The sequence below is a fragment of the Parus major genome, chromosome 15 (genome assembly GCF_001522545.3).
Source record: "Parus major isolate Abel chromosome 15, Parus_major1.1, whole genome shotgun sequence".
Taxonomy (NCBI): domain Eukaryota; kingdom Metazoa; phylum Chordata; class Aves; order Passeriformes; family Paridae; genus Parus; species Parus major.
Window position 1 is genome coordinate 3,796,343 of NC_031784.1, and position 25,995 is coordinate 3,822,337.

At 54.4% G+C, this 25,995-nt stretch overlaps 1 protein-coding gene across 1 annotated transcript; it reads left to right on the forward strand.

Moving 5' to 3' along the window:
* The first annotated feature begins 1,697 nt into the window (after positions 1-1,697).
* On the forward strand, positions 1,698-24,587 carry RPH3A (rabphilin 3A). The gene is made up of 20 exons (XM_015643534.1): positions 1,698-1,774; positions 2,825-2,839; positions 3,492-3,626; positions 10,761-10,890; positions 11,086-11,172; positions 11,562-11,724; positions 12,126-12,152; positions 14,142-14,279; positions 14,382-14,477; positions 14,603-14,659; positions 14,728-14,934; positions 15,799-15,878; positions 16,431-16,505; positions 17,538-17,647; positions 18,636-18,762; positions 19,187-19,243; positions 19,413-19,564; positions 20,584-20,665; positions 21,150-21,246; positions 21,530-24,587. Exons 1-20 carry the CDS (start codon positions 1,698-1,700, stop codon positions 21,607-21,609), a joined length of 1,992 nt encoding a protein of 663 aa, XP_015499020.1. The 3' UTR covers positions 21,610-24,587.
* Positions 24,588-25,995: the final 1,408 nt, after the last annotated feature.

Sequence of the window (25,995 nt, forward strand, 5' to 3'; positions counted from 1 at the left end):
CGCTCCACCCGCAGCAAAGCGGAACGCTCGCGGCCTCGCTGCTCTTAGCGGAAAGTTCCAGTCGGGGAAAGGAGTTTTCCCTCCTGATCCCTCCCCGTTGGGAAAACCAGGGATTTTCCCCTCTTTACCCAGCTGCAGGGTTGGGGTGGACATTCCTGCCCCGTGTGACTTTGGGAGGGTCCCTTATCCGCCTGCCTCTCCCCAAAAACGGGTGGCGGCATCGTGGTGTCCGCCCGTGCTCCCTGTCCCATCCGTGCCCACCCCGGGACCCCCCGGCTGTGCTGGGACACTTCATTCCCAGCGGGAATTCGCTGCTGCAGTGCGGATTGTGGAGGTGGCGGGGGGGACCTAAATGAACAATTTGCTTCGTTAAGTGACCTTGTTAATCGGAGCCTTCTGGTTTGGCACGGGAACAGGCGCTGTGTGAACCAGCAGAGCACTAATTACCCACGTGCTTCACTTCTCCTGCTTTTCCAAAAATACTTTCTTCCATCCCGAAGTTTTCCGTGAAGCCAAGGTGAGCCTCAAGCCTCCACTGACTCCTCAGGGAGCGATGAGGAACCCCTGCAATACTGCAGAGCGTTTTCCCCCACTCTTTTTCTATTTTTTTGGGAAAGTTGGGTGTTCTTTCCTGGCTTGGAGCTGGTGATTTCAGCGGGGAAGTTTTGCAAGCTCCCGTTTTCCATCATTCCCTCGGTACAATCTCCCCAGTTTCTCTGCTGGAGTTGCTTCGTGCCCTGCCAAGGTGAATTTACCGGTTTGGGCAGAGCTCTGGTCCTGCTGGGATGCCGGAGTTGGGACCTGGTGGGATGAGGGGAACTGAGAGGTCCTTTCCAAGCAGGGAGGGATCCAAGGCAGCGTCATCCCAGGGCAGCAGGATGGGAAGGTGAATGATCCATGGGCTGGGAGCAGCCTTGCTGTCCGTGGCTCTGCAGAAGGGATTTTTGTGAATTTTTTAGCTCTGCTGCAGGTAAATCTACCAAATTTGTGGTTTGATGAATGGATCCATCCACCCCCATCCCCCTGCAGTGGGTGGAGGGGCAAAACCCCTCCAAGAAAATGGGAATAAAGGATCAGTCAGGCTGTGGATTTGACATCCATTGGTATTTTCAGGAGAAGGGTTTGAAGAACCCTTTTGGATGAACCTCTGGGGAGGAGTGGACAGACCCTCCTGATCAAATCCTGGCGCTGTCTTTTCCCTCCTGGATCCACTTGGCAAAAACTTCAGCAGACCAAAGTGAAAAAGGAGGTTTATTTTCCAGAGGGAATGTGGTTTGGGAAAGGACAGCGAGGCGTGCTGGAATTTGGGGAGAAAGTTTCCTTGTTTGTAGCTGTCTCTCTGGAATGGAGCCCCCTCTTCCCTCCTGGCCCTGAAGCCTCATAATTAATGTGAGGTTGGGGATTCATTAATTACATCCAGGCTGTGCTGCCCTCCTGGGAAGGAGGCAACTCCTGCATCTCAATATCCAGACAGCCACTAAAGCGACATTCCCGCTCCAAACCCTCTTAATCCCACAAACCAACCCTTTCCCGGCGTGACTTTTAGGGATTTTTGTTGTTTTCTCCCTCCAGCCTGGCTGGGAGCTCCTCTTCTTCACCAGCACCTGGGAGCAAAGCGATTGAAGTCCCTGCTGTGCTGGCTTGGGACGGTCAGCGGGGCACCGGTGTCCCCAAGCTCATGCCCGGGGTGGCCGGCGATGACCGACGCGGTGCTGGGCGGCTCCTCTGACCGGTGGATGTGCCCCAGTGACAGGACCATGTCCCTCCGAGCCAGGTGAGGCCACAGGGACAGGCTGGGTGGTGGCACCCTGGGGGACACCGGGAATTGGTTTGGGCGCTGTTGGGTGGGGACGTTTTGCTGCGTTTGCGCCCCGAGCGAGGCGGTGGGGACAGAGCCGGGCTGTGTGACCTGCTGCTGTCCCTCTGTCCTGGCACGAGGTGAGGCCACGTCCCCTCTGGAGCACATCTCGGGCTGGGGGCTGGGTATTGTCAGAGTCTGAGGCACAGAGTGTCCCCTTATCTCTGACACCAAGCTCTGACATCCAGCAAAACACCATCAAAACAACAGCTAAACAGAAAATCTAAAAGTGTGTGTGGATTAGAGAGTTTTCTTAAGTCACTGGGTGAAAAAGTTAAAGTTTTGAGTTTAAACTCATTTAGAGAGCAGAAGACAACATGGAGGATTCAGGCTGTTGTCTCTTTTCCTTCTTCTTTCTTCTTCTTCATCTTCTTCTTCTGGAAGTTTTTGAGCAACAGGAAGTGATTGGATAGAAAATTCCGCAGTGCAGCACACAGGTGTTGGGTCACTGGGTCAATGAAACATAAAAATAATATAATAAAATATAGAAATATAGAAAATATAGAAATATAGAAAAATAATGTACGTGTCCATTGTTAATTGAGTGAAAATAAGTATAAAGAGACTGTGTAGTTCAGGGCCATTTTGTGCTATTCAAGCCAAACTTCAGCCAAAGCTGGGGTGGGTTGAACTTGTGCAGAAGGTCTGGGGAAGACCTGCCAAGTCTTTGATAAGATATATTAATAAACCTGAGAAACAAGAAGCTAATGAGCCTTTTGGATGATCCTTTCTGAAACAAAACTGAGAGAAACTCCCCTTTGAGGGGGTGTCCTGGAGGGGCTCAGCCCTGAGGAGACCGAGATCTCACAGCGACAGGTTTGGTGCCTGGAGGTTTGGGGTCGCTCTTTGGGAGCGCTGGGGCTCTCTGGGGAGGGACCAGGAGTTGGGGACTGTCACCCTGAGGTGGGATGGGCTCTCCTCATCCCTGCTCTCACCTTGTTCCCTCTCTTTCCCTGTGCTTCCCAGCAGTGAGAAGGAGCAGTAAGTATCTCCCTTGCTTTTATTTTCCTCTTATTCCTCTTGCCCTGCTGCTCTGACAGTCTGAGAGCAGGAAAAAACTGGGTTTGGATGCAGAAAAAAATTAAGTTTGGGAAGTGTCACACAGGGTTTTAATGAACTTAAGGCTCGAGATCATGTGGGTCTGTTCAATCCAGAGGGGAAAAGAGCCAGGAAAGGTTTTTGGAAGAGCAGGAAGGTGAGGAATGTTTGCCTTCTGCACCCCTGAGTGGCAGACGTTACCCTGTCACCAGGTTAGCGCTGCCTGACGCCCAGGCTGGGAGAGAGGATCTTTGGGATTGATGTTAGAGGGAAAAACGCTCCCATGCTTGGAGAAATGTTCCCAAAAAAAAAGCCACCCACTCCTGCGCCACCGCCCCGGTCCCGCGGCTGCCAGGCAAACCCGGTGATCCAGGGCGCCGAAGGAAAAGCGGGAATAATGGGAATATTTCTGAAAAGGAGCTTTCCCTCCGTATGAAACCCCCTGAAAACGGAGAGCGGAGCTGGGAGCCGCGGGTTGGATGGGATCTGGAGGATGGGGAGCGGGGCTGGGTTCGGGGTTTGGGAAGTGGTGCCTGGGCGCTGCCGGGGTGGGAATGGATCCATGGCTGGATCCCTGTTCCCGCTGTCTCGGCAGGCTCCCGGCGGGATGGGCAGCGCAGCCCGAGCGGCAGCGCAAGGGCGAGGAGCTGACGGATGAGGAGAAGGAAATCATCAACCGGGTGATCGCCCGCGCCGAGAAGATGGAGGAGATGGAGCAGGAGCGCATCGGGTAAGGCGGCGCTGGGGACACCGAGGGACGGGGACGGAGGGACCCCGAGCCCGCCGGGGCCGCGGGAGGAGGCTCTGCTTGGCTGCTTTCCTGGGCAGCAGCCTCTGCACTGCGGTGCTTCTCCCGAATGGAGCCTGCGGGGGATCTTTGGGCCTCGGCCAGGAGGAACCTGCGAGCAGGGAGGGAGCGGCTCCGGGTGCTGCTGGCGTTCCGGGGGGCTGGAACCAGGAGCTCTGCTCTCATCCCGGCTTTTTTTCAGTCCAAAAGGGATCCTCAAGAGCAGCTCAGTGCTTGTCCAGAGCTGAGCCAGAGCACGGAGGAGTTTGTCCCCGTTCTGGGAATGCGGGTGGAGGGGGGATGGATCCATCCCGGTGGTTAATCCCGCTCTGGAAGGAGCTGTGTGTGAGGCTCAGGAGGGCTGAGTGATGCTCAGAGCTGCTGGGGGGTCCTGGGGTCCCCACAGCCACTGGTGCCTCGTTTTCCACCAGGAGCACTCCCGGTGCAGAGGGTGGGAAGTGCCCGTGTTTCCTTTCCGTGGATGCCGAGGTATCCATCCCCTTGTCCTGCTGGGAATGGTTTTCCAGAGGGGATCTTCCTAATCCTGTTGGGATCACACCTGTTTCCCTGATGGTTTCTCCTTGCTGAGTTCAAGCACCCACCGCTGTTTTCTTTTTCCTAGCAGGGAAAACACTCGGGCCCAGGCAAGAGCCACACTCCCCACTGCTCTGGGGAGTGCCAAATTCCCTCTCACAGCTCAGGGACAGTTTGCTGCCCCTCAAATATTGGGGTGCAATGCTCTGGCTGCATTTATTTCTTAATTTCTTAGAAATCCTTGCTTAGGAGGATCCGTGAGCATCCTGGGAAGGTTTTGCCTCTCCAGGGGCTGCTCTCCCTGCCCATGCCCCATGGATGTGCTGCTCCCTCAGAGCCTCTGGGGGCTCATTTTCCATCATTTTCCATCATTTTCCAGCACACAACACTTCCTTCTCATGGCTTTTTTGGCAGAAGCCAGGTGAAAGTGGCTCCGAGTGACCGGGGATTCACAAACCTCTTTCCCTGGCCTTGCCCTTTTTCTGCCCGGTAAGAATTCCCTTCCAACGCCGCGCTCCTTGGATGAGACATAAATCATCCTGGGGAGAGATTCACTTTGTGCAGCTGGCTCCCAACTCTTCCCTTTCTCCTTCTTTGCCGAGCCGGAGGAGGTTTGCTCATCCTCATTCATGAAAAGCCGGGCGGAGGGGCCGGGAGCCGGGAATTGTGGCGGATGTGCAGCCGCAGCTGATCCCCCTCCCGTGGAGGCGTAGCGGGAGCCGTGCCAGCCCCTTTGTGTTTGTTGGCTTGCACAACAAGAGCTGTAGGATGTTCAGCCCCGGGAATGTGGGACAGCGGCTGGATCAGCCTCGGACGGAATCATCTGTTCGGGAGCGGCTCGGGCGTTATCCAGGATTGCTCCTTCTGTTACAAAATAATCCGGGTTTGCCAGGCTGGCCTCGGGCAGGGAGGACCTCGGTTGGCCAGGCTGCTTTAGGGAGCTGCTCCTGGAAATCCTGATTTTTTTTGGATTTTCTGGGATTTTTCTATTCCTGTGAAAGGAAAAACAAATCCATTAAAACTCACCCAGAGGAGCTGTGGCTGCCCTAATCCCTTGGAAGTGTCCAAGGCTGTGTTGGAGCAAGCTGGGATAGTGGAGGGTGTCCCTGCCCATGGTTTCCAACCCAAAGCATTCTATTATTCCATGAAAACACTGCTTTTAGCTAATACAAGGAATAGCTCACACGGGGTGAGATTCCAGAGGAGGAATATGTGGTGAATACTTGGAGTTGCCTCAATAAGTGGAGATGTTTGAGGGATTCGTTCCAGCTTTACACCCCAATCCTTGAGGAATCCTGAATCCCACGGCTGGGGCCGTGGATGAACCTCCTGACGCCTCAAATCCTTCCCAATTTTTTGCCCTCCATCTCCTGTATCCTCCATCCCACCCGCCCCCCGTCTTGGGAACAAATCGATGCCTCTTGTTGAGCTGTTGTTTGTGGAATTGGACTTGGTGTCAAACCCAGCTCAAATTAATCCCGTGAAGGAGTATTTTTAGCTCCGAGGGCGGATGGATCCTGCGGGATACGTGAGCTGGATGCTGATGAGGGCTGGAGGACAGGGACACTTGGTGTTGGGGGGATTTTTTTTCGTCTCGTGGCGCAGAGAAGGGTGAGAGGAGCTGGAATCATCTTGAACATGACACAGCAGGAGCATGTCAGGCCGGAGCTGCCGGACCTCAGAGCTGCAGGACGATCAGGATCATCCTTCGGGATGAGGGGCTGGAAGTTTTAGGGGAGAGGGATGATCCTTGTGGGCGAGGATGGATCCATTCTTGTCCTGCCTCGCTCTGTGCTCGGGGGTCTCTGCGACACTCCGGTGTCACAGTGCTGCTATTCCAGCCGCAATCCTGTTTTCCAGCTGCCACAGGAGCACCTGCAGGCACTAATTGACTCCGTTCTGCATCTCTAATTGGGGGCCATCAATAACCCAGCCAGGCCTAATGAGTTCCAGCACGCTCCTGGCATTGAGGGAAAGATCTGAAACCATCCCAAGGTAGAAACGGATATTTCCGGAGAGCACGGAGCTGGCTCTCCCAGAGGGGAGGTGACAGCTGGCTCTGCCTGTGTCCCCATGGCTCCCACCTTTGCTCCGAGAGGAGCAGCTCTGGAGCAGGATTGGGTTTTAATTTGGCTGCTGATGGCTGGGATGAGACAGGGATAATGCAGGAGCAGATGGAAGTCCCTGGGGATGAAGTCATTAACCTCGGTGGCAGGGAAGCTGTCTGGGGACCACAGCCTGGGATCTTCATCAGCACAACAAATAAAATTCGGGCTCAAGGCAGGGCAGGGATGTTACAGGAGTGTCTCCTGGGATGACAATTTCTGGAGGAGATTACTGGGGGACAGCTTGCGCTGCTTGGGATTTTGTGGGGGTTTGGTTGAGATTTTCCCCTCCAAAAAAAAAACAAACCTCTCTCCTCTCTGATTTCCAAGACTGCAAAAATGACCACCCTGCTGTAGCACATTCTGCAAGCACCTGGAGGAGCATGGAATGGGATACCTGGGAAAACTCCGTGGGAGTCTTCTCCTGCGTGGGTGAGGGCCTGGAAAAGCCCCAGTGGCGCTTCACCTTTAGCTCCCTTGGAGGGGAGGAAAATTGCTTCTCATTTCTCATCCCAATTTTAATTATGTTTCCCTTAATCTGGAGCTGGGCTGCTTTTCTTGTCCCTTTTCCACCAGGAAAATGAGCCTTAATTTAATATTCAGCCCTTTAAGGCACTCGATTTCCCCACGGAGACGAGGCTGGGCTTCATTCTGGAGGCTCCTGGTGACCTCCTTTGTGTTTCACTGGAATTTTTTCACCATGGATGTGGTGTCTGAGCCCATCCCTGCTGCTTTCTGCACGGCATTGAGGACCACTGATCCTTCCCCGTGGACCAGCTCCTTCTCCCACCCTTTTTGCCGCATTAAAAGTCCTCCCTGCCACGATTTAAAGCCCGTTAAGGACATCCTGGCCATTCGTTTCTGCAGTGCTGATGAATATTTAAGCACAGCAAACTCCTGCTCCGTTGTTAAGTCTCGTTTCCTGGGATCATCAGCACTCCACCCCGGCCACTCTGTCCCTCTTTCCATCCCTCTTCTCCTGCTGCAATGCTGAGAGTTCCATGGAATCGTTTAGGTTGGAAAAGACCTCTGAAGTCGTGGAGTCCAGCCCTAAACCCAGCTCTGACAAAGCTGATTCTGTCCCCTCCAGGGCTGAACCCAGCCTAAGGTCACCCCTCATCCCTGTGGGATCCTTTTCCTGCCACAGATCATGGGGAATGTTGGGATGCGCCCCTGAGCCCTTCCCTGCCTGTCCCAGGGCTCTGGAATGGGGCAGGAACACACAGGAATGTTCCTCAGTGCCCTGGGGCTGTTCACCTTCCCCTTCCAAACCATATTCCTGGGGTTGGGCTGATCTCCATCATCAGGGTCCTGTCTCTCTCCCATCAGTGCCTAATCCCTGAAATCCCTGTTTCCCTGCCAGGTGAGGGATGCTCTCCCCATCCCCAGGGCTGTCCCTGAGCCAGCTCCCTGCCACAGGCTCCACTTACTCCACTCCCAGATTTTTTCCCCATATTTTAACAATTGGAAGGACATTTCCTGCTCTTTGAATTCCACCTGGCAGAGGAAGATGCTGCTGGAGCCGTGGAAGGGAGAGGGATGAGCGGGAGGGTTGGTTATGTGCAATAAAAGCGAGGAGGAAATGATACCCAGTGGAGAGAAAAGCTTTTGGGGAAGGCAGAAATCTCATTCCTGGTGAGGGCAGGGCTTCCCTTGGTTATTAATGGGAGGATGGGATGGATTTGGATCTCTGGAGATGCTGGATGAGAGACAAACCTGAGCTTTTTTCTCCCTGTTATTGCCTTTATCAGGAGCTTCCCAGCCCAGGGGTTTGGGCACAACCCCCCCTTTTCCAGGGCCAGGTTCACAGCAGGACTTGAAATTGAACTTTCCCTACAGTTCTCTCCCAGCAGCCTTTGAGTCATGGGGGAATAAAAAAAGAGAAAAAAGCCTAATTTCTCCCTCTTGAATGGATGTTTTAATTAGGGAATGTACTTGGCTTGCAAGTGGTGCCACAGGTGTGTCCTGGCTGCTGAGCTCTTCCAGTGGTTCAAAAATCCCACTTAAGGAGCAGCTCCTTGTAAATGAGAGCCTGGCAGAGATTTTTGCAGCTAAATAATGAATCTCTTGAAATGCAAAGGCTTTTTCCTCTTTTTTTACCAATTTTTTTTTTTTTCCCTCCCTTTGATTGTGCCATTTGTTCCAGTTTCTATAATAAGTTTGTTTGGGCTTGCAGATTTCCAACTGGAAGCTGCTTTGCTTGGAGCTCCTGCAGCGCAGCAGGGAGGAATTGCAGAGGATTTGGGGTTTGGCTCCTTATAAAAGAGAGGTTTTTCCCCCCAAAAATGTTCCCCCTTGGTGAGGTGAGGATCACACATTCCATGGGATGTGGGCTGGGGTTAATTCCTTTTAAATATCACTTGGGGAACAGCCAGAATCGGGGTTTTAATTGGAATTGCTGGCTGGGTATTGATGGATGCAGCTCTGCTGGAGTCTCTGGGATTTCTGTGTTTGCCACAGGCTCTGGAGCTTGGGAGGGCCCCAGGTGGCTCCAGAGCTGGGTCATTCCCTAGGAAGGAACCCCCTGTGGATGTGAAGGGCAGGGATGGACCACGGCACCTCTCAAATAAATCCCAGAGCAGTTTGGGTTGGAAGGACCTCAAATCTCCTCTGATTCCACGGGCAGGGCCACCTTCCCCCAGCCCAGCTTGCTCCAAACCCCATCCCACCCCGGAGCAGGGAGTTGGGCTGGCAGTGGGAGAGCACAAAACGCCCCTGCTGTGGTTCAGAGGCTGCCAGCACAAGGATGAGAACCAGCATGGCTGGATCTCCAACCCCACATCCTCCTGCTGCCGTCAGGAACCCGTGAGCTCTCCCATCTGCTGTCTGCTGACACCAGAGCTGTGACAACAGAGCCTTGTCCCCACTGCTGGCTCTGTCTGGCTCTGCTGCCCACCCAGCCCAGCTTCCAGCCGGGAACAGGCTGCAGGTTCAGCTGGAGGTGTCGGGAGGCTCCTCCGCAGCGGCAGCCGGAGCCCAGCGGGGTCGGCCCCTGCCTGGGGAGCAGTGGGAGAACCCCGGGTGCCTTTTGGCAGAGCTGATGTGTTAACATGGCTTTGGCTTGGATAATTCGTGGAATTAGGGATCCATATCCCTGAGCCTGGCTGGGCTTGGTGGCTTTGAGTTGCTCCTGTTGACTTTTTGGGCTGTGATGGGCGGCACATCCTAAAATGCTTTATTTTGGGAAGAAATTCCTCCCTGGGAGAGTGGTGAGGCTCTGGCACAGGTTGCCCATCCCTGGAAGTGTCCAAGGCCAGGCTGGAACAGCCTGGTCTAGTGGGAGGTGTCCCTGCCCATGGCAGGGGTGGAACTGGATGATTTTAAGGTTCCTCCAAACCAAAACCTCTCCATGCTCCTACAATTTCCCCTTCTCGTGCTGCTGTTCCTTTATTCGATTTCCCCCATGGAATTCTGGCCGTCCAACACCAACCCCAGAGTCATTTTTCGTGTGTGCAGGGAACTTGTGGATGGTTTCTGAGCATTTCAGAGGCACTGGCAGCCGAGTCACCACAAATCCGAAGCTGTCACCACACGTGGGAAAACATCTTTTCAACGCCGGGTGGTTTTTTTCTGCCGCGGCTCTGTCGGATCTGGGTCAGACTGCCACGGGGGGCTGCTCTCTCTGGTGGGCTCGGGTCTCCTCCTCCCTTTCTTCGTTCCTTCCTCACTCAATGGCATAAATAATGCAGCTTTTTTTTTCCCCTGGCCGCGCTATTTTTAGGGCCAGGATTCTGGGTTAGCTGAGCGCGCGATGCCGACGCCAGCTCCCAGCTGTTCCTGCTTTCCAAACTCCTTCAGCCAGTGCTGGCTTTCCAAAACTTCCTGAACTGGTTTGGGGTCTTTTATTCTTATTGGGTTTTTTTTTTTATTATTATTACTTTTGCAGGAACCAGGTGTGTTTTTACATCCTGATCTCCAGTGGGCTTTCATTTCATTGCAAGAATTCCCATCAAATATACATCATTTTATCAAAATATATTTACTCAAAATATTAAAAATATAATTTTTTTTCCTCAAATAATAAGCAAATTAATTCATTAATTCAGTCCTCATTAGAGCCCTTCCAGGATCTCCTCCTTCAGCTCTTCACAGGCTGGGACTGGGTGGAAAGATTTCCATCCAGGGACAAATCACTCCATGCAAAGGTGCTGCCTTGGGTGGATTTCCCATGTCCACGAAGCTGAGGTCGGTGTCGGCTCTCCAGCAGCATCCCTGGAAGTCGATATTGTGCCGTATAAACCTGTCAGATCCTTATTTCCCCCTGGGATGTGTTTTTGCAGCTGGAAAGGGAGCGGCTCCGTGGGGAACCACACCTGGAAAAAGAACAGCTGGACCAAAGGCAGTGCCCACCCTGGAGGAGCAGGACCTACCCCGGTGTCCAGCCCTTTTCCTGGCATTCCCAGCGCCTTTCCTGACATTCCCTGTGCCCTCTTGGCAGGCGCCTGATGACCCGGCTGGAGGACATGCGCCGCAGCGTGCTGGGGGACGGTGTCAACCGCTGCATCCTCTGCGGGGAGCAGCTGGGGACGAGGGGCTCCGCCTGTGTCGTCTGCGAGGACTGCAAGAAGGTGAGACCCCTCCTCCCCAGAGCCCCAAAAACCTCCCCACCCTGCGGGCAGCGCGGATTTTGGGTGCCCGTTTCCATAGCCTGGCATCCCCGGAGTCACGGTGGCTGTGCAGGAAAAGCTCCTCGGAGCCTGCTGCTGGTGTTGGGGACATTTTTGGTGGCACCGGTGTCACCCTGCTCTTCGTTTCGCCTGCAGAATGTGTGCACCAAGTGCGGGGTGCAGACCACCAACAACCGGCCCCAGGCCATCTGGCTCTGCAAGATCTGCAGCGAGCAGCGGGAGGTGCGTGTGGCCCCCTGTCCCCCTCCTGTCACTCCTGTCCCCTCCTGTCACCCCTGTCCCCTCCTGTCCCCCTGTCCCCTCCTGTCCCCCTCCCCACACCTCCGAGATGGCACCGACTCAGCCTCCCCGGGGCCTCCAGCCTCGCCCAGCCCGCTGTTTGGGCGATGCTCTTACAGGATGTTTGCTACACCAAATGATGTTTTATTTCACGAAAACGAAGGTTTGGGGTTTGTTGTGCTGGGCAGAGATTGGCTGCTGCAGCTCGAGCCAGGGAGTTAATTGATTCATTAATTCGCGGGATGGGCAGCAGGGTGGGGATGTGGGGTCGCACTGAGGAGGACCGCGGTGGGATGGATGAAGCTCTGAGAGCCCCGGCGCTGCTCCCGCAGGTGTGGAAACGCTCCGGTGCCTGGTTCTTCAAGGGTTTGCCCAAGCAGATGCTGCCGCAGCCGATGCCCATCAGCAAGAAGGGACCCCAAACCCCCAGCGAGCCCCGCCCGGCCGAGCCGCCCGCCCCGGACCCCAAACTCCCCTCCCGGGCACCCACCCGAGGTAGGTGACAGCGGCTGCTGTCCCCACCAGCGCTGCCAGCGAGGCTCCGGGGCTCCTTCCCATCCTCGGCAAGAGGAAAACTCTGGGGAAAAAGCATCCAGAGCAGTCGTGTGGCTGCTGCCTGTGTCCTAAAGGGGAGCCTGGAGATATTTTATCCAGGATTTTATCCAGGATTTCCAAGTGGGGATGGGTGGGGTTGCAGGACAAAGCAGCCGCGGGTGGGGATCGGCGAGTCCGGCTGAGAGTTTGGGCAGTGCCTGGGTAGGTGATGGAGAAGCCTTGGAAAAAAATAGGGATAAAATAGGGAAATCCGGGAAAACAGCGGCGGCGTGTCCCGGGGTTGGGGTTGGGGATGCGCGGGCCGCAGCTTCACCCCCTCTCGCTCTGTTTGTGCCCCCAAGGCCAGGCGGATGCCGAGGACACCGAGGGTAAGCACCGGCCTTTGTCCCCTCCCCGCGCCGCCTGTGCCCGGCCCCGTCCCTGCCTCCTTCTATTCCCAAGGCGTTTTCCCGCACAGTTTTCCCCGGGATGCTGCAGCAGGACCTCTCCCGGCTGCTGCCGCCCACCCTGCGGGGGGAGCCCGGGTTATTCCAGGGCTTCCCCACCTCCCGCACACGCCGGGGCTGAGCCGCTGCCGTTCCAGAGCCGCCTCCGTGGGTGGTGGGTCCTGCTGGGAGGGGCAGGTGGGGTTTTTTGGGTTTTTTCTTGGTTTTTTTTTCCTGGTTATTTAACGGCAGTCCTTGGAAAACCTCCCGGAGAAAGTTTAGGCTTGTGGGGGCTTGTTCCTGTCTGTGGGGGATAGAGCAGCGGAGCCTTGCGCTGTGCACGGGAGGCAGAGCGGGGCGAGGATGCAGCAGTGGCTCGTTCTGGTTATTCCTTGCACCCTCCAGCACTTCCAGCCCTGGAAAAATCCAAATGTTCCATTTGGAAAAGCTCTCAAAGCCCACCAAGTCCAACCATTCCCCCCAGCACTGCCAAGGCCACCCCATGTCCCCAGGGGCCACACTGCTGTTAAATCCCCCTGCAGGGATGGGGACTCCTGGGCAGCCTGTGCCAGAGCTGGACAATCCTTCCAGTGAAGAAATTTTCCTTAATATCCAACCTAAACCTCCCCAGGCACAATTTGGGGCCGTTTCCTTGTGTCCTGTAGCTTCTTAACTGGGAGAAGAGCCTGACCCCTGCCTGGCTCCTGTCAGGGGGATGGGGAGAGTGGGAAAATCTCCCTGGGAGTTCATTTTGAGTGGCAGCCCCCATTTTCACACTTCCACACGGGATGCCAAGGGGATGAGGATCCCTGATCCCCTTCCAACACCGTCTGCTGCTCGTTTGGGTGGTCACTAAGTTGGGAGCAGCTCCATGGCTGCAAACCTTCCTCTTCTTGGCTCCATGGAAGAGGCAAAGAAAGGCTGAGGGGACAGTTCCAGCTTGGAATGATCCCCTCCATCGCACCCTTCCTTTAGGCCGGGTTCTGATGCCCCCAACTGACTCTCTCCCTCTTCCCCTGCAGCAGCAGCGGGGGAAGGCACTTAATTAAGGCGATTTAATTACGCCCGTAGCGGGTGCCGTTAAACCTCGCAGCCCCACGGGCGGCTTTTATTAATCCGACGGCTCCTGGAGTCGGGAAGGCTTTGGCAGCTCCGCACATTCCTCCCGGTGCTCAGCATGCTCCTGCCGTGCCCATGATTTTCCTACAGCTCCCTTGGAAAATTATTTATTGCGCTGCTCTCTCTGCACCACGGGGCTCCTGCTCCTGGATGCTCATTTTCCACCACCTCCCTTCCCTGCTCTTCAGCATTCCCGGTGTTTTTCCCTCTCTCCCTCCTCCTTTCCCCCCACAATCTGTTGCGTTCCGCTTTGTCCTCGCGCCCGGTGACCCTGAGAGCCCAGCCAAGGAGAAACAGCCCATTTATGTCACGCCAAAGATTTATCCCTGGCGTCTCCAGCGGCAGCCAGGTGAGCGCCGAGACCTTTCCCGTCACGTCCGTGGGGTTGCAATCCATCACCCCGGAGTGCCGGGCTGGGATTTATCCTCTGGGACGGCGGCTGCTGGGTGATGGAAGGGAGAGGCCGAGGCGGCTTCCACGGCTGTCTCCTTAATAAATGGGAGATGATCAGCAGAAGGAAAATATCACCCCCTCCCCAATCCCAGGAATGTGGAGCTGGGATGCCATCAGGGGTTTTGATGGGTGCTGAGGACCAGGTGATGGATACCTCAGGCCTTGTTTTTCTCGTGTCCTTGGGGATTTCCTGGGCACTGCGTGCAGGTTTGATGGTGCAGAGCCCTTCTGCTGTAGGTCCCGCAGCTCGGGGGGTGCCATGCCCATTGTCCCCCCGCCGCTGGCAGCCGGGCCGGGCAGCACCCGGCGATGCCAGCTCGCTTTTCCAGCCTCACTGCTCCTTCATCCCTCTCCCTGCAGGCACCGACGCCGCAGCGGCCGCCCGGGGGAGCCGCAAGGCAGCCGAGGGCCGGCCGGGTCCGTGCGGCAGCGAGGACACCGCTGGGGACAGCGACAGCCGCGACCTGGCTGCCGAGAGCGGGGTCAGCAGGAGCCCCGGTGAGAGCGGCGCTCCCGCATCCCTGCGGGGCCACAGCGAGGGGACACAAAGGCAGGAGCCACCCGGGGCTGCTTCCCGCTGATTGTCCCCTGTCCTCGCAGGTGTGAAGAGAACCAGCTCGGTGCAGGGCCAGCGGCCGCCCCCGCCGGCCAGCGCCGCTCCCGCCGCGGGATCCGGCCCGGCAGCAGCGCCCGCAGGTAGGACGCGATGGGATCGCGACCAAGGCGTTCAGTCCCTGGGGACACCCCCGGGCCAGGGACGCTCTGGCTTGGCCCGGAGGCCACGAAGGAACGTCCCAGGCTGATGCCACCTCTGTCCCCAGCGCCGGCGGCCGCAGCGGCGAGGCCGGGGGGCCCCTCTCGCTTCCCGGAGAGACAAGGTAAGGTCGGGCTGGCTGCGGGGGGCTGGGGCAGAGCGGGCCGGGGGCTAACGGGGTCCCTCCCGCAGCGAGCCCCCCCCTGGGACCCCCGGAGCCCCGAGGAGCCGGCAGGGAGGAGCGGGGAGGGGGCTTTGTCCCCCCCGGCAGGGAGGACAGGCCAGCCTGGCAGCCCCCTGCTGCCAGCCAGCCCCCGCCGGCAGCCGCGGCACCACAGCGGCAGCAGCAACGCGAGGAGGAGGAGGAGGATGCCAACAGCTACGATTCGGATGAAGGCAGTACGTACCCAGGGAGGGAGGAAGTTTCTTTGGGAAGTGTGGGATTTGGAGGAGGTTGGTGGGAGGGCCTGACTTTCATTGGAAGGCGGTGGGTCTCCAGCGGGGAATGTCCTTGGGGAGTGCTGAGGGTGGGTTTCCAGCAGGGAATGTCCTTGGGGAATGCTGAGGGTGGGTTTCCAGCAGGGAATGTCCTTGGGGAATGTTGCAGGTGGGTCTCCAGCAGGGAATGTCCTTGGGGAATGCTGAGGGTGGGTTTCCAGCAGGGAATGTCCTTGGGGAATGCTGCAGGTGGGTTTCCAGCAGGGAATGTCCTTGGGGAATGTTGCTTCCCTGCGGGGCTTGGAGCTGGGGGTTGATTTGAGGATCTGTGGTAGAACATCCTGGGTGGGAAAGCTCCTCAGGGCCGGGAACAGGTGCTTGGATAGGAGCAGCTGATGCTTTCTGTGCCTGCTCTTCATCCCTGGGATGAAGGAACACAAGCCTGAGCTGGTTTCCAAAAAGCCAAAACAGGAGCCAGGTGCTGAGCCCCAGCCCCAGGAGGACGTGCTGGGCATGAGCTGGAGCATCTCCTCAGGGTGGTCCAGGGTGGAATTGCCATGGGAAGGGTTGGTGAGGTTACTCCTCCTTTGCCTGGTGAATATTGGAGAGCCAGGCTGCTCTCCCTGGGCAAAAGCTGTGCAGAGCTCCCGAATCCGCCTGGATTTGTGGTGGTTTGGCCGCTGCCAGCACAGTCTCACTGTATTAAACAGCTTTTACGTTTGACCCGCAAATCTTTCTAATTATTACTAATCGTGGGTGATTAAATGAAGTTATTGGCTGGGGTTTTAACGAGGTTTCCTCCTCCTCCTCCTCCCTCGCTGTCAGCCACGCTGGGAGCTCTGGAGTTCAGCCTGCTCTATGACCAGGACAACAGCTCCCTGCACTGCACCCTCATCAAGGCCAAGGCAAGAGCTCCTCTTTTCCCCTCCTTTTTCCCTGCTTTAAACCCATCTGGCTCCCAGTTTCTCTGGTACAATGGGATGGAAGCCATGTGGCTGCTGGCAGAGGCTGCTCCTTTGGGAGCGCCCAGCCACAGCTGCTCCTGGCTGGGGAGGGTTGGGGGAGCTTTTCCTTGTGTGGCTCCAAGAAATCTGTGGGAGAACAGTTTGTCCAGAGAAGCTGTGGCTGCCCCTGGATCCCTGGAAGTGTCCAAGGATAAGTTGGACAGGGTTTGGAGCAACCTGGGACAGTGGAAATGTCCCTGCTCGTGGCAGGGGGTGGAGCTGGCTGATATTTGGGGTCTCTTCCAGCCCAAACCATCCTGTGGTTCTACAATTCTGATTTTTCCAGGGATGGGTCGGATGTTTCAGCACATCCTGGCGCCCACAGCCGCTCGGGGCAGAGGCTCTTGGGTCACTGAACATATTTTCTCTTGGGGTTTTTCATGGGCAGCTTTTCCTCTGCCGTGGCTTTGCTGAAGGAAGATTCACACCCTGTGTTTCCTTTACCCTTTTTAGGGCTTAAAACCAATGGATTCCAATGGCCTGGCTGATCCCTACGTGAAGCTGCACCTCCTGCCTGGAGCCAGCAAGGTGAGGCTTGGCCAGGTTTGGTGCTGGGGATGGAGCAGAGGTTTCTCAAATCCCTCTCAGGTCCCTCCCTCGGATCCGGTTTTCCCCGTTGATTTCTCCTCTCGCTGCTGTTTTCCCCCGGGGGTTTCTCCGAACAGGGAGGATGCTCCCAGATGCTCTCCCAGACCCGAGGAACAGCTCATCCTGCAGGCAGGAATCTGCTCAGGGATGGAGGGGAGCTCCAGAGGAGGCATTGCTGTTAATGCATCACAAAACATCTGCCCAAAAATCTAATTATGGCCAGGGTTGGAATTATCTGTTTGCTTGGGAGCAGCAGCACGTTTGGAGCTGTGGGGAGAGAACCGTGCTGGAACCTCTGGCTCCATCATGGGAATTCCTGGAAATCTCCCTCCCCAGCCCAGCTGAGCTGATCTTGGTGGGCAAATCTTGAAGGAATGACCACCACCAGCAGTGCTGGCTCATTGCTTAGAGGGTGCAGCAGGGTTTTGCTCAGAGGATCCAGGAGTAAAACCAGGGGAAAACGGATAATAATAAAATCATTGGATTGATTTTACAGCTCTGCTTTATGCACAGGGGATTCCTGGTCTTTTTGGGGGGAAATCCAGGTGTGATGTTGGGAACAGATTTGATTTCTGTTGCTCTCATCTCCTGAAATTTATTTTAGTGGTTTTTTTTTTAAATTTGGAATGTATGGTTGTGAAAGACACACAAGCAAGTGACAGCTCCTCATTTCCCCACTGTCACCTCCTTTAAACCATGAGAGCTGTGACCCCACAGCCTGCCCTGGGTGCCCTTTTCCCTCTCCCTGAGGGAATAAACCCCAGGGAATGACAAAATCCAGGCTGTCCCGGCCACCACGTGCCGCCAAACCCCCGGTGCTTGCGCAAAGTTCCACCGTGACGCTCCCCTGGAGCCGCTGGCCCAGCATCACCCAGCTGTGCCAGATGTGATGGGGCATCCCTGCCAGGAGCTGGGATTTGGGCAGGGAGGAACTCCGGGGTGTAATTCCCCCGTGTTTACTCCACCCCGCAGTCGAATAAGCTGCGGACGAAGACGCTGCGCAACACCCGGAACCCGGTGTGGAACGAGACCCTGGTGTACCACGGCATCACTGACGAGGACATGCAGAGGAAAACCCTCAGGCAAGGCCAGCAGGAGCCCAGGGATCCCACGGGAGGCTGGGGAGGGAGCTGTGGATGTCACCCAGGAGTGCGTGGCGGGGTTGGGGCAGCGGGAAATACGGTTTTGGGTTAAAATCAACGTGAGGCTGCTCATTTGGATGGTTCTTTTAAGAGAGGAAGACTGGTGTTTTGACCTTGTCATTGAATAGTAAATTATTGGTAATAATTTATTATAATCAATAATTGTTAATTATAATAAATATATAATTATATAATTAATCTACATAATAATATATAACATAATTAGAATATATTATAATATATAATATATTATATAATATATAATATATCATATATAATATATCATATATCATATATCATATATCATATATCATATATCATATATCATATATCATATATCATATATCATATATCATATATCATATATAATATACTATATACAATATATAATCGATAATCTATAATCGATAATCTATAATATATAATGTATAATATATAATATATCGATTATATATTATATATTATATTATATGTTATGTTATGTTATGTTTTATATTATATTTTATATTATATTATAATTATAGTCAATAATTATTTATTATAATTTTTATCATCATAGAAATGTGTATCTCTGCTGATTTGACAACATCTCAGAAAAAAAAAGTCCATACAAGTAGCTCTCAAAATTCGTGACTCTTTCTCCCCTCAAGAAACTTCCACCTCTTGATTTCTTGCTCCATCACAAAACAAATATTTAAAATGTTGATTTTTTAAAATAATTTTTTTTCACTTTTTTAATTTTTTTTTTTGGCAAGCTAGAAATTTGGGGTTGTTTGCTTTTGGTCGGAGGAAATCCAGATCAAGGGTGGGTTTGGGGGGAGGATTTGCTTTGCTTTTTGCTTTTCCCTCCCCCCAGCAGGGGTGGGTTTGTCTCTGGAGTCAGACACTGCTCCATGGCTGATGTTCCCCTTTCCCTTCTTCCCTCCAGGATCTCCGTGTGCGACGAGGACAAATTCGGCCACAACGAGTTTATCGGAGAAACCAGAGTTGCCTTGAAAAAACTCAAAGCCAACCAGAAGAAGAACTTCAACATCTGCCTGGAGAGAGTAATACCAGTGAGTGTCCGTGGAAATTCCTTCTGTTCCCATCGGGATTGCCAACAAATGGCTCCTGAGGGATGCAGGGAGGGGCTGGACGTGCCTGACTTCTCCAGCACCTTTAGGAATTGGATTCCCACCTGTGCCTGGGCTGATGCGACATCCCAAGGCCAGGAGATGAGGGTGTGGTGGGAATCCATGGGAAGTGACTCCAGGGCCTGCTCCTGCTGGCACTGCCAGCCCCTGCGGGTGGATGGCACCGTGGAGGTTGTTCTGTCCCCTGTTGGATCTCCTGGGGTGGGGGTTGATGGAGCAGATGGACATTCCTGAGGCCTTTCTACTCCAGAGTGGCTGGGCTGCCGGCATTCCCAGGTTTTTTTGCTGTGGGATGGTGCCTCTCCCGGTCATTCACGGCAGTTTCCTTATCCCTTTCCCATCCCAGACGAAGCGCACCGGAACGACCGGCGCATCCCGTGGGATGGCTCTGTACGAAGAGGAGGTGAGTCCTCGGAGTGGGACAATCTCCATCCACGCCCCATCCCTCGTGTACAACCCCGTTATCCCCCGTGGTCACGGAGATCTGACATTCCCTGATATCCATCTCACCCCTCCTGCTCCCCTGCTGAGTTCTTCCTGGCCCGGCTCCTCCACGCCCGCCTCTCCCGCAGGTGGATCGCGGTGGGGACGTGGAGGAGCGCGGGAAGATCCTGGTGTCCCTCATGTACAGCACCCAGCAGGGCGGGCTCATCGTGGGCATCGTGCGCTGCGTGCACCTGGCGGCCATGGACGCCAACGGATACTCGGATCCCTTCGTCAAGCTGTGAGTGAGCCGGGAACGGCTCCGGGCTGGAGCATGCGGCCGTGGAGCCGCCTGCTGTGCTCCTTCCTCTGGAGGCCTCGCGCGGCGGGGGCTGTCCAGCGGTGTCCCCGTTGTGGGTGGGGCTCAGGGGTGCTGAGCCAGCCCTTGGGTGTGTCGCTCCCCAAGTGCCCGGATCCCGTGGGAACCTCATGGAGAACCCCAGGATTGTTAAAGGCTGGGAAAGACTTTGGGAGACCGACCTTTGACTGGTCACCTTGTGTCTGCAAACAAAGGACACAAAGGGGGTGGGTTTGGGGCTGCAGCCCAAGGTGGAGGTGCCCAACTTCCCCGGGATCTGTAGGAGTGGGATTCCCACCCGTGACCCATCAAGGGCTTGGTGGGAATCAGGGACAGTGGAAGCTGGAGGACAGGGGGGTCCTTCTCTCCACCTCTGACCCACCCTGGCTGCAGGACAGAGGTGGCTCCGTGTCCCTCCGTGCCCCACTTGCTGCCCCATAAACCCTCGTGGCTTCTGGGAATGTGGGGGAATAAGGTTTTTATTCCGACCTCGAGAGCTGCACCATGGAGAGATCCCTGCAGCCATTCCTGGCGGGGTTTTGCACCTGTTTTTTTAACTTTGCCTTCAGAAAAAACCCCTCTGCTCTCCATAAAACTCATTCAGTAATTCTCATGTTGAACACATTCTGCTCATCTTTTTGTAGCTCGGCGGAACTGAGCAGTTTCCCTTCCCGGTCTCTCTTTATTTGTTGTATTCTCCATTTCCACAAACAGAAGATGGTGGCTTTACGTTTTTAAATCAGCTTCTAACAGAGATCTAATTAATCCCAGCTCTAAATTGAGTTCTGAATCGGCAGCCAGGCTGCACAGTCCCAGCCCCACATTTTTCCCACATCCTCTGGAAGGTGGGAAGGGAGACTGGCCCTAAATAAATCTCATCCAGCCCAGAAACGCACTTTTTAAGCTTATAAACTCCCACTCTTCTTGCACTTGAATTTTGAGCTGTTTCCTGTTGCCCCCAGTTGGCTGAAACCTGACATGGGCAAAAAGGCCAAGCACAAGACGCAGATTAAGAAGAAAACGTTGAATCCTGAGTTTAACGAGGTATGGATGGGTATTTTTTTTTAATTATTAAATCAATCCACTGAAAACCGTGTTGAGTGGAGGAGGTGGAAGACAAAATCCCCAAGGCTTGGCCTCTTTGCTCAAGCTCCTTTCCCACTCCTGTGCCCGGGAATATTTTGGGAATGACTTTGCCATGGCAGCACCACACCCCCCGGAAGCTCCCTGCTGCCGGATCCGTGCCATCCCAGCTGGGGATGTGGGTGGGATGAGGGTGGAAACTGGAAATTCTCCACTGGAGCTGCTTTGATGGGACACCTGGGAAGGGCTCATGTAGGTGCAAGGGGAGAGCTCAGCTCCTGGAAAAGCCACAGGGAAGGAACATTTTCCTTCATTAATTGTATTTTAACCATCCTCTCCTTGGATTTTGAATCCAGGCTGGACAGAGATCGGGTCCAACCCTTTAACTGCAGCTTTTAGGGTGTGTCTTCCTTTGGGGCTCACACTGGTGTTCCCATTCCTGCAGGAGTTCTTCTATGACATCAAACACAGCGACCTGGCCAAGAAATCCCTGGACATTTCCGTCTGGGATTACGACATCGGAAAATCCAACGACTACATCGGTGAGTGCTGAGCTGCAGGTCTCTGCCCTCTGGGGCACGGCTTTGGTGCCTGGTACGGGGTTTGCTGGATGGGAGGGGGGGTCTGGGTCACCTGCCCAGGTGGGATGATGGAATCTGGTGCCGCCCCTGGAAGGTCTTCTGGGCAGGAAAAGCATCTCCAGGTGCTTCCATTCGATTTTTCATCCAGGAGGCGGAAAAAAGCCTTGTGGGACGTGAGGTGTGATTTCCTGGAATTCCAGCATCACCTCTGGACACAAACTCTTCTCTTCTCCCCTTTTCCCAGGCGGTTGCCAGCTGGGGATCACGGCCAAGGGCGAGCGCTTGAAACACTGGTACGAGTGTTTGAAGAACAAGGACAAGTAGATCGAGCGCTGGCACACCCTGCAGAACGAGAACCACGTCGCCAGCGATTAAAGGGAGCCCCTGCCCGGCTCTCCCCACCCTCTGCCACGCCCCTCTAGGTCCCTGATGTCCCTGGTGTCCCGTCTTCCAGCGCAGCCACGCCTTGCTACAGCCTCTGATCCCAGGGTCCTCCACCTCCCCCGAGCCCCCTCCATCCTCCCTTCCACTGAAAACTCCCCCAGATCTTTTCTATTCCCCTTTATTTATTTATAGCTGGGGGAGGGAGGCCGTCGAGTTCCCCTGGTGTGTAATTTTGGCAAGCAATAGTTCCCTCCTGACTGTTCCCCTCTCTCTCTCCCTCCCCGCTCCCCGTGGCAGCGTTCCCGTCGCGTTTCTGACGCTCTGTGTCCTTCCAGCCTCCGCTCCTGGCGGCTCCGGCGGCTCCTGGCGGGAGATGGGAGTGCTGGGCTTGGGAGCATCAGCCTGTCCTGCTTGTGTGATCTCAGTACCTCAGTTGCAATAACGAAAAAGCTCCTTGGCTTTGGTGTGGGTGTCACCGTCGCCTGGTGTCCGTGTCGTCGTGGTTAGGCCAAATCCGGTGTCACCGGCCTCATCCTGCGAGTCCTGCTTGAGCTTCACCTCTGGTTTGGCCCACCTGAGCAATGTTGTGGCGCATCCTTTTGCTGAGAAGATCCACCACCAACACAGTAACAGCGACGAGGAAGGGTTTAGGGAGCTCTGTGCCCGCAGTGAAGCAGGTTTGGGTTGGTTCCCGTCGTTTCTGGCCACCGCGGGTGGTTCCTTTGCCCGAGGAATTCGGGGGCTCCGCTGCTGAAGGAGCCCAGCTGTGTTTTAGGGTTGTGACTACCTCCTCTTCACCTCTGAGCTGTGTAGTAGCGACTGGCCCAGCCCTGAAGGCAGCCCCTGGGTCCCCTCAGACCCCTCCTGCTTCCAAGGATTTTGTGTTCCTCAGGAGGGAAGCTGAGGGAGCTGCTACGTCCCCCCAGCCCCCTGATGTGCGCAAGGATTATTGTTTTAAACCACCCCAACTCCTGGAATTAGCTGGAACGGTCCGAGATCTTCCAGACTTCGGTTGTTTTGGTTTGGTTTTCTTTCATTATTTTTTTTTCCCAATTTTCTGCACAAGATCCTTTGGCCTCAGCCTGCACTGATGGCCTGGACATCAGGAGAGCACAGGCAGCTGCAGGAACCATTCCCTGGCTCTGGAACCGTTCCCTGGCTCCGGAACCGTTCCCTGGCTCCGGAACCGTTCCCTGGCTCCGGAACCGTTCCCTGGCTCTGGAACCGTTCCCTGGCTCTGGAACCACTCTGGAACCGATCCGGAACCGTTCCCCGCTCTAGAACCGCTCTAGAACAGTTCCCCGCTCTAGAACCACTCTAGAACCGTTCCCCGCTCTAGAACCGCTCTAGAACTGTTCTCCGATCTAGAACCGCTCTAGAACCGCTCCGGGACCGTTCCCCACTCTAGAACCGCTCCGGAACCGTTCCCCACTCTGGAACCACTCCAGAACCGCTCCAGAACCGTTTCCTGGCTCCAGAACCGCTCTGGAACCACTCTGGAACCGTTCCCTTGCTCCAGAACCGCTCCGGAACCGTTCCCTGGCTCCGGAACCGTTCCCTGGCTCTGGAACCATTCCCTGGCTCTGGAACCATTCCCTGGCTCCGGAACCGTTCCCTGGAAAACCCCAAGCACAGCCCTGTGGATAGGAGCACACTGAGCACTATGGAATATACGGAATTTTTTGTCACACCGCGCATGTTGTGTGAAACCTCCCCCGCCCCCTCTGCTCGCTCTTTGAGTTGGATGAGTTTTGTTTTCCCGATGGTTTTTTTTTCCCCCTGTCCCCCAGCAGAAGCTGATGTGCCCCAGGTGTCCCCAGCCCTGGGTGACACAAACCCCTCTGTGCTGAGCTGGCCCAGCCTGGCCCTTTCCCTCCTTGGATCTCCAGGTGGGAAAAGCCAACCCAACCCCTCCCAGAGCTGGGAATCCTCTTCCATCGCTCCGCTGAGCTTGGACAGAGGGGTGGAATGGAAGAGGAAACCTGGAATGTTCCCCATTTTCATGGAATTCTTGCCTCTGTGCCAGTCAAGGTGAGATCCCTGACTCTGGCCAGGACCCAGCCTGGAACAATCCCGTTCTTTTGGACTGTTTCTCTCTGCATCCCGTGCTGAAGCCTCCCTGCTCCAGGTGAGCTGTGGGATCCAGGATCTCCCTTTTCCAACCTCAATAATTCTATAATAACCCTTAATAACTCTAATAAGATGTCACTGACCTTTCCAGAGGGATGGAACTGGCCCAAACATTCCTGTTCGTACCCAGAGCAGCACCTGGGCACGGAGCTGTGCTGGGGAAATGTGTGGCCGAGTTCAAAAAAAAACCAAACTTTAAAAAATCATTATTTAAGCAATCCCTTAATTTCTCCCAGTCCTGCAGCAGCAGCCCAGCCTCCTTTGTATGTGCAGAACAACTCACTTAAGGTTACCCTTATCCCACCCTGTATTCCCATTCCCTGGTCAGCCTGCTTTCTTTGGGAAAAGGATACTCAGATCATCTCTTTGCACCTCCAAAAATCAAGTGCAACTTGCCAAACTCCTCGGTATTGTGCAAAACCACGGTCCTGGTCTCTGCCCCCCTCCCCGCCCTCTTCTCAGTTTTTCTGATGGTAATTCCTGCCCTGAATGACTTCTTTTTGTTGTAAATAAAGCATGCACCTATGGATTGGGAATGGTGAAAAACAAACAAACAAACAAACAAACAAAAAAAAAAGCAAAAAAAAAGAAAATTAAAAGCCTCTTCTACTGCTGTTTGCATTCAGACTCGCATGCAGTGATTTTACAGCCAAATATCAGTTTACAACTGTTGAAAGAAAACGTTACACAGGAATTAGGAATCCTCCAGTCTTCCGCTGCATGCAGCACAGCATCCTCTCTTGATGTGGTATCTAATAAAGTGAGACTATTGGAAAAAGAATAAAAAACACGGGTTTTTTTTTTACTTCTTTCACTCCCTGCGGGAATAGGAACCTCATGGGCTGGGCAGAGAGCCTGGATCTGGGAATTCCTGCGGGGCTGGGGCTGCTGGAATTGGCGTTGGGCTCGAGATGTTGAGGAGTTGGGGGTGGTTGTGGGGGGAAGATCCTGGCTCCTCCTGGGGCATAGCAGGAATTCCTGGGTTTGGGAATATCCTGGGTAAAATCGCGCAGGTTTAAATCATCCATGAGCTCCCCCCTCGCTTGGTGCCTGGGGGTGAAGGCCCTGAGGAAAAGCAGGAGTGGTGGTGGGAGGATTTTTTCCCCTCAGTGCCCTCCCTCACCCCCAGTTTGGGGAGCAGGAGCCGCTCCCTCGGGTGGTGGCAGCTCCGGTTGTGCTGCTGCTCACCCAAGCAACGATTTCCTTTGATTTCCTTTGATTTCCCTTTTATTTCCTTTTATTTATTTCCCTTCATTTCCTTTTATTTATTCCTTTCATTTCCTTCTATTCCCCCTTTATTTTCTTTTTTTATTTCCTTCTATTTCCTTTTATTTTCCATTTATTTCCTTTCAATTCTCTCCTCCCCTATTTCTTTTTATTTCCTTTTATTTATTTCCTTTTATTCTGGAGTTTTAAGGCTCGGTTTAGGCTGGTGGGAGCCCGCGGGCGGTGCCATCGTGGGGTGGGGACCGGTGGCGATGCCCAGAGACAGCAGCAGATGTCACCGGAGCTCCAGGGATGGAGCGGGAAGGAGGTGCCGGAAGGACATCCCGCTGTTTCCAGGGATTTGGGAATTTCGGGGGATAATCGCAAAAAAAAATAAAAATAAAAAATCCGCTCCTACCGCTGCTTCTTTTCCAAACCTTCAGTGGCAGGGAAGAGTTGTGGCTTTGTACTCTGGGGAAAAACGCCCCCTTTAAATTGAGTTTTAACTTCTTTTTAATGTTTTTGTTTTCCAGCGTCGGGTTCTTCTCGTTGATTTTTCCTCCTCTTTTCCCTTTCCTGCCCAGCAGAGAAATCCCAGTGGAGGAATCCCGGTCCCACCCAAGACCTCCCAGCCAAGGAATCCAACCCAGGAGGTCCCAGCAGAGAAATCATCCAGCTCCAGATGAAGACTGGGATGAGGATTCTCTGGGATGAAGGTGTTGAGGTGTTTGTGGTTGCGAATTCCTGAATAGAAAACTTTCCAAAGAAGGGAAAGAGGAATTCTGCACAAATCCATGGGAATAAAAGAGAATCCTTTAGGCCCTCTAATTCCCGTTTCTCCTCCCATTTTGAGAGGATCCTTCACACTCTCTAATTCCTATTTTTCCTCACGTTTTTTTTTCTCAGCCTATCTGCAAGGGAATTCCTTGGATTGCAAATTGGGCTTGTTCAGGACCATCCTTTGAATCTCCTGCTCCTGCAGGTGGCTTC